This window comes from Eumetopias jubatus, unplaced genomic scaffold (genome assembly GCF_037043125.1).
Source record: "Eumetopias jubatus isolate StellerSeaLion01/CBP00866 unplaced genomic scaffold, mEumJub1_p1.0 scaffold_2, whole genome shotgun sequence".
In the NCBI taxonomy this organism is placed as follows: Eukaryota; Metazoa; Chordata; class Mammalia; order Carnivora; family Otariidae; genus Eumetopias; species Eumetopias jubatus.
Window position 1 is genome coordinate 138,507,161 of NW_028274808.1, and position 14,141 is coordinate 138,521,301.

A 14,141-nucleotide genomic window follows, 5' to 3' on the forward strand; every position below is an offset into this window, starting at 1 on the left:
AACTTTCACTATTTGCAGACGACATGATACTCTATGCAGAAAACCTGAAAGGTCCCATCAAAAAATTGCTAGCAGTAATACATGAATTCAGCAAAGTTACAAGATATAAAATCAATGTACAGAAATCTGTTGCATTTCTATACACCAATAATGAAGCAGCAGACAGAGAAATCAAAGAATTGATCCCATTTGCAATTGCACCAAAAATCATAAGATACCTAGGAATAAACCTAAGCAAAGAGGTAAAAGATCTGTATGCTGAAAACTATAGAACATTTATGAAAGAAATTGAAGAAGACATAAAGAAATGGAAAAACATTCCATGCTCTTGGATTGGAAGAATAAACATTGTTAAAATGTCTAAACTACCCAAAGCAATCTACATATTCAATGCAATTCATTCAATGCAATCCCTATAAAATATTCAATGCAATCCCTATAAAAATAACACCAGCTTTTTTCACAGAGCTAGAACAAACAATTCTAAAATTTGTATGGAACCAGAAAAGACCCTGAATAGCTAAAGTAATATTGAAAAAGAAAAGGAAAGCAGAGGCATCACAATTCCTGACTTGAAGCTGTAATCATTAAGACAGTATGGTGCTGGCACAAAAACAGACGCATAGATCAATAGAACAGGATAAAAAACCCAGAAATGGACCCACAATTGTATGGCCAACTAATCTTCAACAAAGCAGGAAAGAATATCCAATGGAAAAAAGACAGTCTCTTCAATAAGTGGTGTTGGGAAAATTGGACAGCAATATGTGGAAGAATGAAAGTGGACCTCTGTCTTACACCCTACACAAAAATCAATTCAAAATGGATGAAAGATCTAAATGTAAGACAGGTAACCATTAGAATCCTAGAGGAGAAAACAGGCAGTAACCTCTTTGACTTCAGCCACAGCAACTTCTTACTAGATATGTCTCTAAAGGCAAGGGAGACAAAAGCAAAAATTAACTAATAGGATTTCATGAAGATAAAAAGCTTCTGCGCAACAAAGGAAACAATCAACAAAACTAAAAGGCAGCCTCTGGAATGGGAGAATATATTTGCAAATGACATATTGGATAAAGGGCTGGTATCCAAAACCTATAAAGAACTTATCAAACCAACACCCAAAAAAACAAATAATCCAGTTAAGAGATGGGCAGAAGACATGAATAGACACTTTTCCAAAGAAGACATCCAAAGGGCTAATAGACACATGAAAAGATGCTCAACATCACTCATCATCAGGAAAATACAAATCATAAGCACAATGAGATACCACCTCACATTAGTCAGAATGGCTAAAATTAACACAGGAAACAACAGATGTTGGTGAGGATGTGGAGAAAGGGGATGCAGTTATAAAGTGAAGCAGTTATATTTTCAAAAAATTTTTCCTCTTAGTCTAGAGACTTGGATGTGTACTTGAATTATCAGAAGCCGTTGGCACTTGGTCAATGATTTTCTTTTACTATTTTTTTTTTTTTTATTTTAATCTGGGGGTGAGGACAGAGGGAGAAGAGGGAGAGAGAATTTTAAGCAGGTTCCACGCCCAGCACAGAGCCCAATGCAGGGCTCGATTTCACAATCCTAACATCATGACCTGAGCCAAAGTCAAGTCAGATGTTTAACCGACTGAGCCACTCAGGTGCCCCGATCAATAATTTTATATCATGATGGTGTGAAAAGTTGTCTACCTCATCTACCTCAGTGATGGTAGAGGTCATTTAGATTAGATCTCAGGCTTCATTCCTATCACATGAAGAATCAGCCATATACAATTTCATGAAAGAATATATTGAGTAATGATTCATAGAAAAGGCATCTTGGTTAAAAAGTTGATTTGCTTCTAGATTAATGGTGGGGAAAGAGAAAGGTAATTTCCCCATCATCTCTTGCAAAGCAAGTTAACTTGTGCATTGTAAATTTATGAAAAAGTCAATGAGTCTTAGAAGGAAGATTTCAGTAGTAAATTCCTGCTCTGTTTGAAGGGACATACCATAGTCTTGTGGAAAATGTTTGCAGATCTATGGCATAAAGATAAAATGAATGAATGAAGGAGTTTTGTGAATTGTTATGTGGTTGTTATCTAGCACTGTCTAACAGACCACTCCACAACCTAGTGTCCTCAAACAATTTAGTGTCTTCACGGTTCTGTGGAGACTGGCTCAGCTAGGAGATTTTCATTTTGGGGTTCTCTCATGTGATTGCAATCAGGGGCAGCTGGGCTGGAGTCATCTGAAAGCTCGACAGGCCTCCAGGTCCAAGAGAGCCATGTTTGGTGCTTCAGCTGGGATGGCTGATATAGTTGGGGGCTGGCCAGGCACCTCTCATTACCCAGCCTTTTTGTAAGGTTATCCTGGGGTTCTTCCTCCTCCTGGCCCAATGGTCTCAAGGTAGACTTCTGGCATGACAGCAGGCTTCCTCCAGAGTGAGTGTCCCAGGGATGCTGAGGGAAGTGGAAAAGCTTCTTTTGACCAGCTGCAGAAGTCACATGGTACCACTTTTACTTCATGCTAGTTAGTCAAAAGCCTGTTACAGGAGAGCCTGTATTCAAAGGGAGAGGCATACCCATTGAGAGGCAAGGTTCACTGGGGACATCTTTGGCACTACTACCATATGTTACTAATTGAGTTGTTTTTACACATCTTTGCTGTCTCCTTGTTATGCCACCAAAATTTTTACCTTTGGTTTTTTTTTTTTTTGGACAGGTTATCAAGGATCCTCCTCCACCACCACCTCCTGCACCAAAAGAGGTAAATAAGTGCCTAATGAGTGATGTGGATATTTTTTTCTGTATTTAGATATTATCCCCAAATTTGATCAATTACCTTGCTGTTGGATAACTGTGATACCTATGTATTGACTTTTGAATTTATGAAAATTCATTGTTATTTTTCATCTTCTTAGGATTTCTTTCATGTGCTAGAGGAATAGGACCCTCAAAAACTGATAAATATAGACTGGCCATGAGGCTTAATAGTGCACGGAGATTTACTTTACTTTGTCTATCAATAGATCGATAGTCCTGATGTTACTTATTTTATTTATAAAAGGTAGAAGATCCAAGCTGGAAGTTTAAAGGTGTTCATCCTTTCTTCAAAATGATTATTACTTTAGCCAAACTTATGTTAGCAACATGAAATATGGAAGTAGTGCATTTTCAAAACTTCTTAACTGCCTATCTTTTTAGTGCCAATTTTGCAGTTTAACTTAATATGTATGTTGATGCTTTAAATGATTTTTGAAATGCTTTCCTACATTTAATGTCTTATCTTTTTAAATTTGAAGTAACAATTGGAATTGAAAAAAAAAAACAAATGATGCTGCTCATAGTTAAGGAGCAACTTCTGGTAATCTGGTGAAATAAAGGAGATTCCTAAAATTGGGAGGGCAGGAGTCCTTATATTCTGTAGAACTCCACTTGAAATTTATGCATGTAAGCATAAGTACCTCCAAATGCCCCATATATAATTGTTACTCCATTTCTTCCATATCAGTGGCATTATTCAGAAAAATGTTTAAATGTGTGTTAGTTCTGACTAACCAGTATTTTAAGAAATTAATTAAACCCACTTTCAAAAACTTGTAATATTCTACATAGGAAGAAGAAGAACCTCTGCCTACGAAGAAATGGCCAACTGTGGATGCTTCCTATTATGGTGGTCGAGGGGTTGGAGGAATTAAAAGAATGGAGGTTGGTGTCTTTAAAAAAAAAAAAAATAGAAGCTGCTAATCTGGAATGTGTAATTCTAGAACTATTAAGCCATGGAAACTGTGCTTTTCAGAATTTCATAATACCATCTAGTTTTATTTAACACTGGGTCTTTTTTGGATAATTTTTTTTTTCTGTGGAATCATCCTGGCCATTTCAAAACTGTTCAAGAAGAATTGACTTCATTAGTCAAAGAATTGCATTGATAAGATGTTTGAACTCTAAAGGGCGAAACAAAGTTAGGGTTTTTCTCACTATTTTGGAAAAAATTACTGCAGATAGCATCAACTTTGTAGAAGCCAGCCACTTAAAGTAGCAATAATGCTGGTCTTTGAAAAGATCTAATAGTTATGTACTATTTAGGGATAAAAATGTTAAAATATTCGGGGTATGGGTATGACCTTATCACAGATGTAGGGGAAGCACATTTTTTTAAAAAGATTTTATTTATTTATTTGAGAGAGAGAGAGAATGAGAGAGAGAACACGAGAGGGGGGAGGGTCAGAGGGGGAAGCGGACTCCCTGATGAGGAGGGAGCCTGCGGGGCTCCATCCCAGGACTCCAGGATCATGACCTGAGCTGAAAGCAGTTGCTTAACCAACTGAACCACCCAGGTGCCCCTAGGGGAAGCACATTTAAGGCATTTTTTTTTTTTTTACAGCTTTTAGTTACCACTTATGAACAATCATAATTAATCTTAAATATCATTTATAGAACTTTTAGACTGGCTCAAAGTGTGGATTAAAATTGAACTTTAATATTATATCTTAAAAATGAAATGAGGTCTTCTTACCACCACAGAAATAGTTTTCAAAATGATGGATTAATTAATAATAAGCACTTATTGCCGGCACTGAGCCCTTAACCACAGCATAGACAGGCCAGCATCCTACCTCAAGGAACAGTTGGAGGAATTTTCTCATTGATAGGCTGACTTTATCATTAAACACAGATCCTGGCATCTCTTCCTTATTAGTTACCCTTTAACTTTACTTCTTAATAAGAAGGACTTTTTATGTGTTCTGCAGTCATTTCACATGTCTTCTCCCGTCATATGGGCTTTGTCCTATTACTGCCAGCAAAAATCAGTGAGCTAATTAACAACCTCACAACTGTTGCAATTTTCTCTTTTTTCTACATTTCAATAAAATTCAGATTCCCAAGGAGAGTTTCCCCTTTCCAGAATAAATTTCAGTATTCTGCTCAGACCTACTTCACGTGGTTGTCATTACCAGAGTGGTTATTCAAGTCATCTGATAGTGATTCTCACTTTCTTGATCATATTAGATCTTAAAATAATGCACACTTTCCCTAAAAGCATGCCACTTTATTGCTGAAATATCCTCTGAGACAGGTACCTCATTGCTAATAAGCCATGGAAAAGGCAGGTGCTAGAAGCTATTAAATTTGTCTTTTGGAGAAGATAGTGCATATGCGTTCGCATGCGGATGACTGAGAATATCAAACAGTCCAAGAGAACATGGCTAGGCTTAGCTCTTGTTGCTTGACACAGAACGAAGGTCATTCTCCTCCTGCTTCCCTTTGCTGTGTCATTTTAGGCTGGGAGGGGTGGGGAAAGAGTAGATTAGATAATTTTATGTATATGAAAAATAAACTTGTAAATAAAGGAGTTACATATGGACATCTAAATATGGTCTGTCCCAACTTATTCTTAATTTACTTCACCTCATTCCAAAATGTGTGTGTAAAAACTGTATGGAAGGGGAAGAAAGGGTGGACAAGCTATACTACAAAATGTTAGTAGCTTTCTCTGGAGGGAGTGATTTTCAATTTGTGCTATATATTTCCCTATTTTTTCCTAACTCCTTTGACAATGAACATGCACTACTTTATATACAAAATATAAATTTAATTCGATTTTGAAATCTACACATATAAAATACCACATGACAGTGAGATAAGGGTATGCTAGTAAGTGAGCCTTAAATGAATTATGTTTTTGCTGAAAACACTAGGAGTTATGCCAGATTTTTGTTAGTCCAATATTCCAGTACATCGAAGATTGAGATCTCTTTCTAAAGAAAAGCATACCCATGAACACCTGAAGTGGTCCTGAGGTAAAAGGAGTAATATTGGTTTATGGTCAAGAAAGCCATAGGTCACGCACATTCATGACTAACTTATATTTCAAGTTTCAAGAGTTACTAATTCTTAATATGTGAAATTACATTGCCAGTCCTTTTCAGTTTAAGGAAATTTATGAAAAGGACTCATCCGCTTTTAATAAATTGGGGTGCGTTTTAGCTTTGGAAAATTTTAGCTATGTTGCGTGTGGTATTCCATCAGTGAGGTGGAATGGGGATGAGAAAGTAAATGTGAACATTACAAAGGGGAGACAGTACTTAAATATACACAATAACAATTGAATCGAGAATTAAGCATCATTAAGCTCTCTCAAATCTGATCTTATTTAAACTTAGGGAAAATAGAAAACATAATCTATTTTTAAAACATGCCTATTTAAACCTGGAAAGTATTTCCCTTAAAAAAATACCTTTACCTGGGAAAAATAAATGGAATTATAGAAATTATGTGCATATCTGAATTATAGAACAAATCTTTGTAACTGATGTTATTTTAAGCCAGGGTAGGGATTTTACGTAGATTTTTTTTTCTTACTCCTCCTTTAAATTAAATATTTAAATGCTATGGTAATGGCAATTTGCAGAAAGCTGGAGCTGAGCTGATGTTAATAACAGATGTTAGCACAACTGATCCACAATACCTAATGACTTCAAATGTGTGTTTCTGCCAATTCAGCGTGAAACTGTTTTTTTGTTTTTTTCTCAATTCTGAAATTGCTCCTTTATGATACAACCTCCTAGTCATCCAAATATACTCTGGAAATGATGGAATTTTATTGTTTATTATGAAAGCCAAGTAGAGTTGGAAGAATTTAGCTATCAAGCTTGCCCTTGTTTCTTTTCTCCATAGTAAAAAAGCCAGGTATATTAATTCTGCTAAAGCTCCCTTTAGCAATTTATTCTTGTTTTTTTAAAATCTTTTTTAACTATCTCAATGCGGTTAAACTAAAATATTAAAAGGTATACATATAAATGTATATATATTTACAGGCATACCTTGTTTTATTGCGCTCTGCTTTATTGCACTTCACAGATACTGTTTTTTACAAATTGAAGGTTTGTGGCAACTCTGCATTGAGCAAGTCTATCGGTGTCATTTTTCCAACAGCATTTGCTCACTTTGTGTCTTTGTGTCACATCTTGGTAATTCTTGCAATATTTCAAACTTTTTCACTATTGTTGTATTTGTTATGATGGTCTGTGATCAGTGATTACCACTTGCTAAAAGCTCAGATGACGCTTAGAAATTTTTAGCAGTAAAGTATTTTTTAGTTAAGGTATGTACATTGTTTTTTTAGACCTAACGCTATTGCACACTTAATAGTCTACAGTACAGTAACATTTATATGCACTGGGAAACCAAAACATTCATTTGCCTCATTTATTATGCTATTTGCTTTATTGTCATGGTCTGGAACCAAACCCGCAGTATCTCTGAGGTATGCCTATAATTGCTTTTGAGAGTTTTAGGAAAAATCCATGAAATATTTCCTAATTTTAGACTTTGAGATTGAGTGAGAATTATTTATTGTGTTGTTTGTGATGATGGTGATAAGGATGATGGACCAGCTACTTCATGAACTAACACTAAGAATTTAATTAATGAATTTCCTTTAGACCTCAGCAACTGTACTTCAGAGTCTAGGCTGTTAAGAGGTGAGTCTCTAGAAATACACTGAGTCAGAACTCTAGGTCAGGGGCGCCTGGGTGGCTCAGTTGGTTAAGCATCTGACTTCAGCTCAGGTCATGATCTCAGAGTCCTGGGATCGAGCCCTGTGTCAGGCTCCCTGTTCAGCGAGGAGTCTGCTTCTCCTTCTGCCCTCCCTCTGCTTGTGCTCTCTTTCTCTTTCAAATAAGCAAATAAAAATCTTTAAAAAAGAAAAAAGAAAGAAAACTCCAGGTCAGCCATCTTCGTGTTCTTTATCTGAGAATGGTGTCAATGATTCTTGGAGGAAGAGTATGATTACCCTTACCTCTAACGATGCCAACTGTGAAGGCTAGGCTGGGGAGCTGTATATCTTAAATCTGTAATTTCTGAATAGATGTAACATTTATCTACTTACATTTTTATTCTGAATTACTTTTCTGAGTTATGACATTTATTTGTTTAGTTAACTGTGTATCTTTTTTTGTTTTTTTCCCTTAAAATTGAGACGTCACAACTTCCAGGATATATCCTGGTTTTAGAGTTTTTTAGCTAGTTTTTTAGCTCAGTTTAGCTATATCTAAAGATTCCATAAGTTTTAGTTTATCTAGATAAAGACACTCTGATTTGAAAGAGAAGGTCATTTCTCTGGAAAGAAAGCCAACTAGCTAGCTCTAAAGGTTTAATGGTGTTTAAAACAATTTTAACAACCTCATAAAGAACATTCTAGTACCACTGTTCACACTGAAAGATACAGATACATTTTAATGACTCAACAGGGTCCACTTGAGATTGAAAGCCTATTCTAAAATTGTAGTAAAAAGGTAAAAACATCTAAGTAAGTCTTATCAAAAAGCCTTGAGTAGTTCTTTCTGTGAATAGTAATCATCTATATCCCCACCCACTAACTCAGGTCATTAAAATGCTTTTTACAAATTTTTTTTTTTTCCTTTGTGGAAATCATTTAATTCTGGTGAGTCAGTGTATTCTGGACAGGCCTTCATATTTCTTTGCAGAGCTTCTCTTACCTTATCTTTGTCATCTTTGTTAATGTCCTCGGCTTTTGTAGGACTTCTCCATGCTCCTGGCTGGACAAAGACCATCTGCTGAATAAGAGCTGTTCTTCTAGGACACTCGATGTCTGACACAAGTATTTTCCCTTTGTCTTAAAGGTTCGTTGGGGTGATAAAGGATCTACTGAGGAAGGTGCGAGGCTAGAGAAAGCCAAAAATGCTGTGGTGAAGATTCCTGAAGAAGTTGAGGAACCCGTCAGGCCGAGACCACCTCGGCCCAAACCCACATACCAGCCTCCTCAGACAAAGTGGTACACACCAATTAAGGTACTTGTTTCAATTTTCTGTGACTTAACTGGGAAACTGTAACTGGAGAAATGATGACTTCTTTAGCTGCCTGCAGGCGGACCACGGTGCACCCAGCAGCACTCATTCATTAGCCATCCTAGCAACTAACTCTTAGTCTGCGGCAAGAACCTTTGTTTTTGTTATTTATTTGTTTGCTTGGTTTAGGAAAGAAATGGTAGGAGGGAATCAGACTTTACCGTCTCCGTTTTAACTCTTTATTTATTTAGTGGATAGAGGTCGAAAACGTTGCCTAGGAATTTACAAATCATGTTTCCCTTTAGGGTCGTCTTGATGCGCTCTGGGCTCTGTTGCGGCGGCAGTACGACCGTGTTTCCTTGATGCGGCCTCAGGAAGGCGATGAGGTTTGTATGTGGAGGTGTGCTGGCACAGAGCTGAGGGCTTGGATCAACATGATGCTGGTAGTGAAATAATAATCGAAAAGAATTTTTAAAGCCCTCCCTACACTTGGGGAAGGAAGGAATTGTTGTCTTGTGCAAGATCCTATTACATGGGGCGCTTCATAAATTATCCACTGTTGTTAGAATACATCTTCAAGTCATGGTTTAACACGAGTCTCTTGTCAAGGAATACATACAAATTATGGTCTTTCGTACGCATACTTTAATATGCACACTCACTGCTTTGGCCTTTGACTTGGACGACATCACATTCAGAGGTTTTGCCAAGTGGGAAGGACAGACTGGGGATTAGTAGTTGGAACCTTTCTCTACCATTTACTGGCAGTGAGGCCCAGGAACCATGCGGAGCCTCCATTTCTTCAGGTATAAATATATATTTCTGTGCCTTCAACAGTTGATGCAAACCAATTTCTTAAATATATCAAAGTGTCTTTCGGTAGTCCTCCCTTATCCACAGTTTCAGTTACCCATAGTCAACTGTGGCCCAGAAGCAGATAACCCTCCTCTGACACATGTGCAGGTCAGTAGTAGCCTAATGCTACGTCACAATACCTATGTCATTCATCTCACTTCCTCTCATCACACAGACATTTTATCATCTTATGTCATCACAAGAAGAAGGGTAGGTATAGGACAATAGTATTTTGAGAGAGAGACCACATTTACATAACTTTTATTACAGTATATCACTGTAATTTTTCTATTTTATTTTTAGGCATTTTTGCTAATCTCTCTCACCACATTTAATTTATAAAGTAAACTTTATCATAGGTATGTACGTATAGGGAAAAACACAGTGTATATAAGTTTTGGTACTGTCTGTGGTTTCACGCATCCATTGGGGGTCTTGGAACATATCGCCTGTGGATAAGGGGGGACTATAATGCATTATAGAAATCTGCGATGGTGAGACACACACACACTCACATTAAAAAAAATACGTATATACACACACGTATATATGTATACGTTTTCCCTACTGAGGAAGCCTATTTGATGTCTTTTGTTTATGGAAATTTGGCGAGAATTCCTCCATTGTTATGATTTCTTTAATATGTTAGCACTATTTTCTATAGTATCAATGTAAGAAAAATTGTTGAAAACATTTCCATTTGTAACAATGGACAGGTTTGGTTCAGACACAACACTGTTAGTAATAATAACAGGATCATTTCATTGTGTGTCAACATAATCATCATCCTGATCACCAAATCTGAAGTGAGTCAACTTTATTCACTTCAACTTCAGAGGACTTTAGGTTCATTCAGGTTTAATAGGCTGTTTTTTAAAGGATGAAATGATCAATGAAATGAATATTTTATAGTGCCAAACTATGTTCAGTGTTATATATTTATATATATAAAACAAAAACATCTAAATCTTTAAAATTTTACTTCTATGAAATGAGGGTCATTTTCAAAACATCTGAGTTCAGCCATTTAGGAAATCCAGTTTGAGCATTCTCCCAACAGATCATTTACCCTTTGCTTGGACAATAGGTAGAGATAACCAGGTGTTGTATGAAGGAGCCTCTTTCATTACCAGACCACTCTGGTTAATAGAAAGTTTTTATGTTTATTGAAATTTGTGCCTCTGTTTAAATTCATGATCTGAAGTTCTGCTTCTGGACCAACATATAACAATTCTCTTTATTCTTTAATATGTTAGGCTTTCACTTTATGTGTTTTAAAATTGTTTTTGTGCATCACCTTAGTTTTCTCTCCCCCAGATTCGACATTAGTTCATTTGTTCAATAATTTTCACCTTTAAAAGTGTTGAGTTTTGTGCCAGCACTAAAGATGTATTAGCTGGCAAAGGCAGACAGTTGTTCTAGCACTCTTGCCAATACAGGATATATTCTTTTAACTCTCATGATTAAAATTTAGTTTTGTCTTTCATCGTTCCTACTAATTCTGATTTAATTCAGTAATTTTTGGATTATAAATGTGCACAAGTAATGACATCAGGTAATACTGAGGGGTAAGTGCAGACTGTAGTCTTTGCCCTTAAGAAACCTAAAACTTGTCTGGGAAACAAGACATACAGGAAAGTAATATTTATTCTGGAAGGTGATCTTGAGCCATAATATAAGTAGGTATCAAGTACTCTTGAGTGCACAGAAGAAGAGAGGTTAACTCTCTCTGGAGGAACTTGGAAATGCTTCTTCAAAAATATAGGCCTTCTATCTTTAAATATGAGTAGAATTTCAACAGGTGGAGTTAGGTGGACTGAACTTTTCCATGGAGGAAGCATCAAGAGCAAAGTCTCTGAGGCAGCCAAGAATACAATGATTTGTGGATTGCTAGATAATCTGGGGGTTGGGGATTGAAACCAGAATGATAGGTTGGTAATAGAAAAGAAGAAATCTTTAAGATTGGATAAATTGATATATTTGGTTTTTTAAATGATGAATTACACTCATTCATTCATCCAACAAATATTTATCTAGTGCCTAACATGTACCAAGCACTTTGTTAGATACTAAATAAATTTAATATTTTTAAAGAAATTATAGTGCTAGAAGGGTGCCTGGATGGCTCAGTCCATTAAGCCTCAGGCTCTTGGTCTCAGGTCTTGATCTCAGGGTCATGAGTTTGAAAAAATACAGGTTATAGTAATGTATGTATGTGGGATGAGAAGCTTATATTGGAGCCCTGTGTTGGGCTCCAGGCTAAAGCCTACTTAAAAAAAGAAAAAGAAAAAGAAAAAAATTATAGTGTTAGAATACTGTATGTGTCCTAGCAGTTTAAATCATTTGTTTTTCCATGGTTTAAGAGTAATCTTTTCATTATTTTGACCATGATTTCTTTTGTTCTGGTCATTTGGCCATTCTTTTGTCTATTATAGCCCCAAAGACTTTTATTCTAACTCTTAAGTTCAAATTGTTTCAAAATTCAGAATTTTTCACATTTTAGGAATCTGATATAGTCCATACTTCATATATTTATGTAATGCAGCACCTTCCGATTACATTATTTAGACATTTTGCTACAGAAATATTAGTAACTGCAAGTAGACATAGACTATTAATAGTCTCAAGTTCAAGTCAGGGTTTGCTTCCAAATAAATTTTGGTGACAAACTCAGCAGAAAACTTAAGAGTTTTCAAAGATTTTTTATTTCAAAGTTGTACATAAAAGATAGTAGATCTTTACTGTGTGTGATTAAGTCTCCAGTTTTTCCACCATAAACCTATGTATGCTCCATCAAATATATATTATGATTGTATGTGTATCTGACACAGTATGACTTCGTCTTTTTTTCATAATGCTTATTCTTGTATAGCTTTACTGCTTCCAGCATTTTGTCACCTGCAAGTTTTTGTTACTTATTTCAAACCACTGTTAAAGCCTCAATGTGGCACTCCATGAAAGCTTTCTCCACAGGCTGATAATCCAGTTAATTGACATTAGTATGGAAGCTAGGAACCCACCCGAATAGTACAATCTTAGTTTGCCATCTTTTTTTTAAATGATTTTTTTTTGGTGGGGGAGGGGCATACGGAGAGGGAGAGAATCTTAAGCAGGGTCCATGCCCAGTACAGAGCCCAACGTAGGTCTTAATCTCACAGCCCTGAGATCATGACCTGAGCTGAAATCAAGAGTTGGACACTTGGGCGCCTGGGTGGCTCAGATGGTTAAGCGTCTGCCTTCGGCTCAGGTCATGATCCCGGGGTCCTGGGATCGAGTCCCGCATCGGGCTCCCTGCTCCTTGGGAGCCTGCTTCTCCCTCTGCCTCTCTCTCTCTCTCTGTCTCTCATGAATAAATAAATAAAATCTTAAAAAAAAAAAGAGTTGGACGCTTAACCGACTGAGCCACCCAGGCACCCCTCAATTTACTATCGTATTCAAAAGGATATTTAATGAATTTTGTTAAATTATTTGCTGAATTTATGGTATAATGCATAGTATATTTCCTCATCTAACCAAACCAATGATGCAGAATTATTTAATCATGTAGATTAGGTAAGGTTGGCATGATTTGCCCTTTTGTTTCTGTTTCTTGCTAGTGAAACTTTATAGTATTTATTATTTTTTAGACTGGGGATTGATGTCAAGTCTGTTATAGTTATCAGCATATAACCTTTTTCCTTTAGACAATTTGGGAACTCTTTGCCTTCCCTTCTTTTTATTTCCCATCTCCCATTTTCCATGTTTTGCAAAGATTATTAAGAATATCTGTTTCTGTCAACTTCGCATCATCAACCAGGTATTCTTTATTTGATGTAATTAATTCCAATATAAACTTCTCATCCCACATACATACATAACTATAACCTGTAGTTTTTCAGAGATTATAGAATTACACAGCAAAAAAACATTCCAATATGTTAGCCGAGTTACCATTCTGTACATTCGTAGGACAACTGAATGTTGCAAGAATGTTTTGTCCTTTGTGGATCTTAAAGGAGTAATAGTCATTTTCTTTCTTAAAAAAATAAGGCAAAACAAACTTAGTGCTGCTTGAGAGACAATGAAACAATTGTTTTCAGGTTGTGGCTGATGGTTCCAAAATAACAGAACCCATGCCTAGTCAACAGCACGTTTTCTACCTAGGGAAACAATCTTGTCATTTATTTATAAATTGTTTACTGCAGATTCTGCCTCTTGAGTGTTTAGTTTAATAAACAAATCAGCGTACGTAGAACTAAACCGGGAGTCAAGCACATTTCCTCTGCGAGTCCCGGCACGCTGAATTTCAAGCCAAATGCTCTCCTTTTATGGCTCAGAGGCCGCACCGGGCTCATTTGCAGAAGAATTCACTGCTCAATCGAAGTCCTTGATCAAGTAATTGAAGTTCAGGCATAGAGTATCAAAGCGGCGCGAGAAATCCCCGGCTCCGTCCCTGGCCCCCGCTCCCCTTGCGCGCCGCCAGCTCCTGTGGAGGTGGCGGGGTCCGCGCG

At 36.7% G+C, this 14,141-nt stretch overlaps 1 protein-coding gene across 1 annotated transcript in view; it reads left to right on the top strand.

Moving 5' to 3' along the window:
* Positions 1–14,141, top strand: part of ANTXR2 (ANTXR cell adhesion molecule 2) — a 144,476-nt gene that overhangs the window by 77,505 nt on the left and 52,830 nt on the right. The window contains exons 13-16 of the mRNA XM_088021140.1: positions 2,706–2,750; positions 3,599–3,691; positions 8,632–8,799; positions 9,102–9,182. Coding sequence (XP_087877266.1) covers positions 2,706–2,750; positions 3,599–3,691; positions 8,632–8,799; positions 9,102–9,182 — 387 coding nt within the window. The remainder of the gene's footprint in view (positions 1–2,705; positions 2,751–3,598; positions 3,692–8,631; positions 8,800–9,101; positions 9,183–14,141) is intronic.